The 1,286-nt window shown below is 37.4% G+C and overlaps 1 protein-coding gene across 1 annotated transcript; it reads right to left on the bottom strand.

Annotated features, from left to right (window-relative positions):
* Nucleotides 1–535: 535 nt before the first annotated feature.
* Nucleotides 536–1,060, bottom strand: LOC117090383 (40S ribosomal protein S18-like). Its single transcript, XM_033222671.1, has one exon. The coding sequence runs from the start codon at nt 1,030–1,032 to the stop codon at nt 694–696; it is 339 nt and encodes a 112-aa protein (XP_033078562.1). The 5' UTR covers nt 1,033–1,060; the 3' UTR covers nt 536–693.
* Nucleotides 1,061–1,286: the final 226 nt, after the last annotated feature.

Raw genomic sequence — 1,286 nt, 5'->3', positions numbered from 1 at the left:
TTTATGGTTTTTAGAAATAAATTTAAATAAATAAGTATAAAAGCTCTTTAAAAATAAAGATTATTGAATTCCACAAAACGTATCCTCAATTAAAGGGAAGATGGTATTTTCATCCAAAGGAAGACTCACTAATTTTTAAAGAGATCACTGTTCAAGTTCCAAAAAACATTGGCAGAAATTAGCAAATTGGTTATAAAAGTTATGTGAAAGTATAAGTGTCCAAAATACCACATAAAGGAGGGAGAAATTGATTTCTAGATATCAGCTCTTTTTCTAAAACTAGATAATTAAACTTGTGCTATATTAAAACAGAAAAAATGACAGATGATATAGAATTCAGAAACATATCCATGTATGTGATAAAATCATGGAATATGGGTAGACATTACAAAGAATGATTTTTGACAGTTATTTTCCTTCAGTAGTTGATAAACATGTGCTGCATTCTTCTGGCCTCTATGGTTTCAGATGAAAAATCTGTTGTCATCCGAATTGTCAGTCCTTTGTAGGTAACGCATAGTTTTTTTTGTTTTTTGTATATCAACTATTTATTAACAGATAAGGCCTACAGATTTATTTCTTCTTGGACACACCCATGGTGCGGCCACAGCGGCCAGTGGTCTTGGTGTGCTGGCCTGGGACACGAAGGCGCCAGAAGTGGCGCAGCCCTCTGTGGGCCCGAATCTTCTTCAGTCACTCCAGGTCTTCACGGAGCTTCTTGTCCAGACCATTGACTAGGACCTGGCTGTATTTTTCATCCTTTACATCCTTCTGTCTGTTCAAGAACCAGTCTGGGATCTTGTACTGGCATGGATTCTGCATAATGGTGATCACATGTTCCACCTCATCCTCAGTGAGTTCTCCCGCCCTCTTGGTGAGGTCAGTGTCTGCTTTCCTCAACACCACATGAGCATATCTTCGGCCCACACCCTTAATGGCAGTGATGGCAAAGGCTGTTTTCCATTGCCCATCGATGTTGGTGTTAAGTACTTGCAAAATATGCTGGAACTTTTCAGGGATCACTAGAGACATGGCGGCAGCACAAGCAGTGGTGTGTAGGCCTCCTGTGGAAGATGCATAGATTTTTTAAAAGAAACAACATTATAGCAATTTAAATGAATGAGATATATATCAGTTTGAATAGTTCTCAAGAACACACTGTTGACATGAAAAAAAATTCAACAGTGAAAAACTATATATGTTCTAATAGACTTTACATACACGTGATGCTTTTGAAATGAACTACATTGAGTGTGTGTATGCATAATGTCTACATTTATTAACGT

This window comes from Trachypithecus francoisi, unplaced genomic scaffold (assembly GCF_009764315.1).
Source record: "Trachypithecus francoisi isolate TF-2019V2 unplaced genomic scaffold, Tfra_2.0 Contig01006, whole genome shotgun sequence".
NCBI lineage: Eukaryota > Metazoa > Chordata > Mammalia > Primates > Cercopithecidae > Trachypithecus > Trachypithecus francoisi.
This window is presented reverse-complemented; position numbering and strand designations above follow the sequence as displayed.

Bases quoted from the DNA above. Each gene is read 5' to 3' on its own strand.
- LOC117090383 (XM_033222671.1), bottom strand. From the start codon at position 1,032: ATGTCTCTAGTGATCCCTGAAAAGTTCCAGCATATTTTGCAAGTACTT.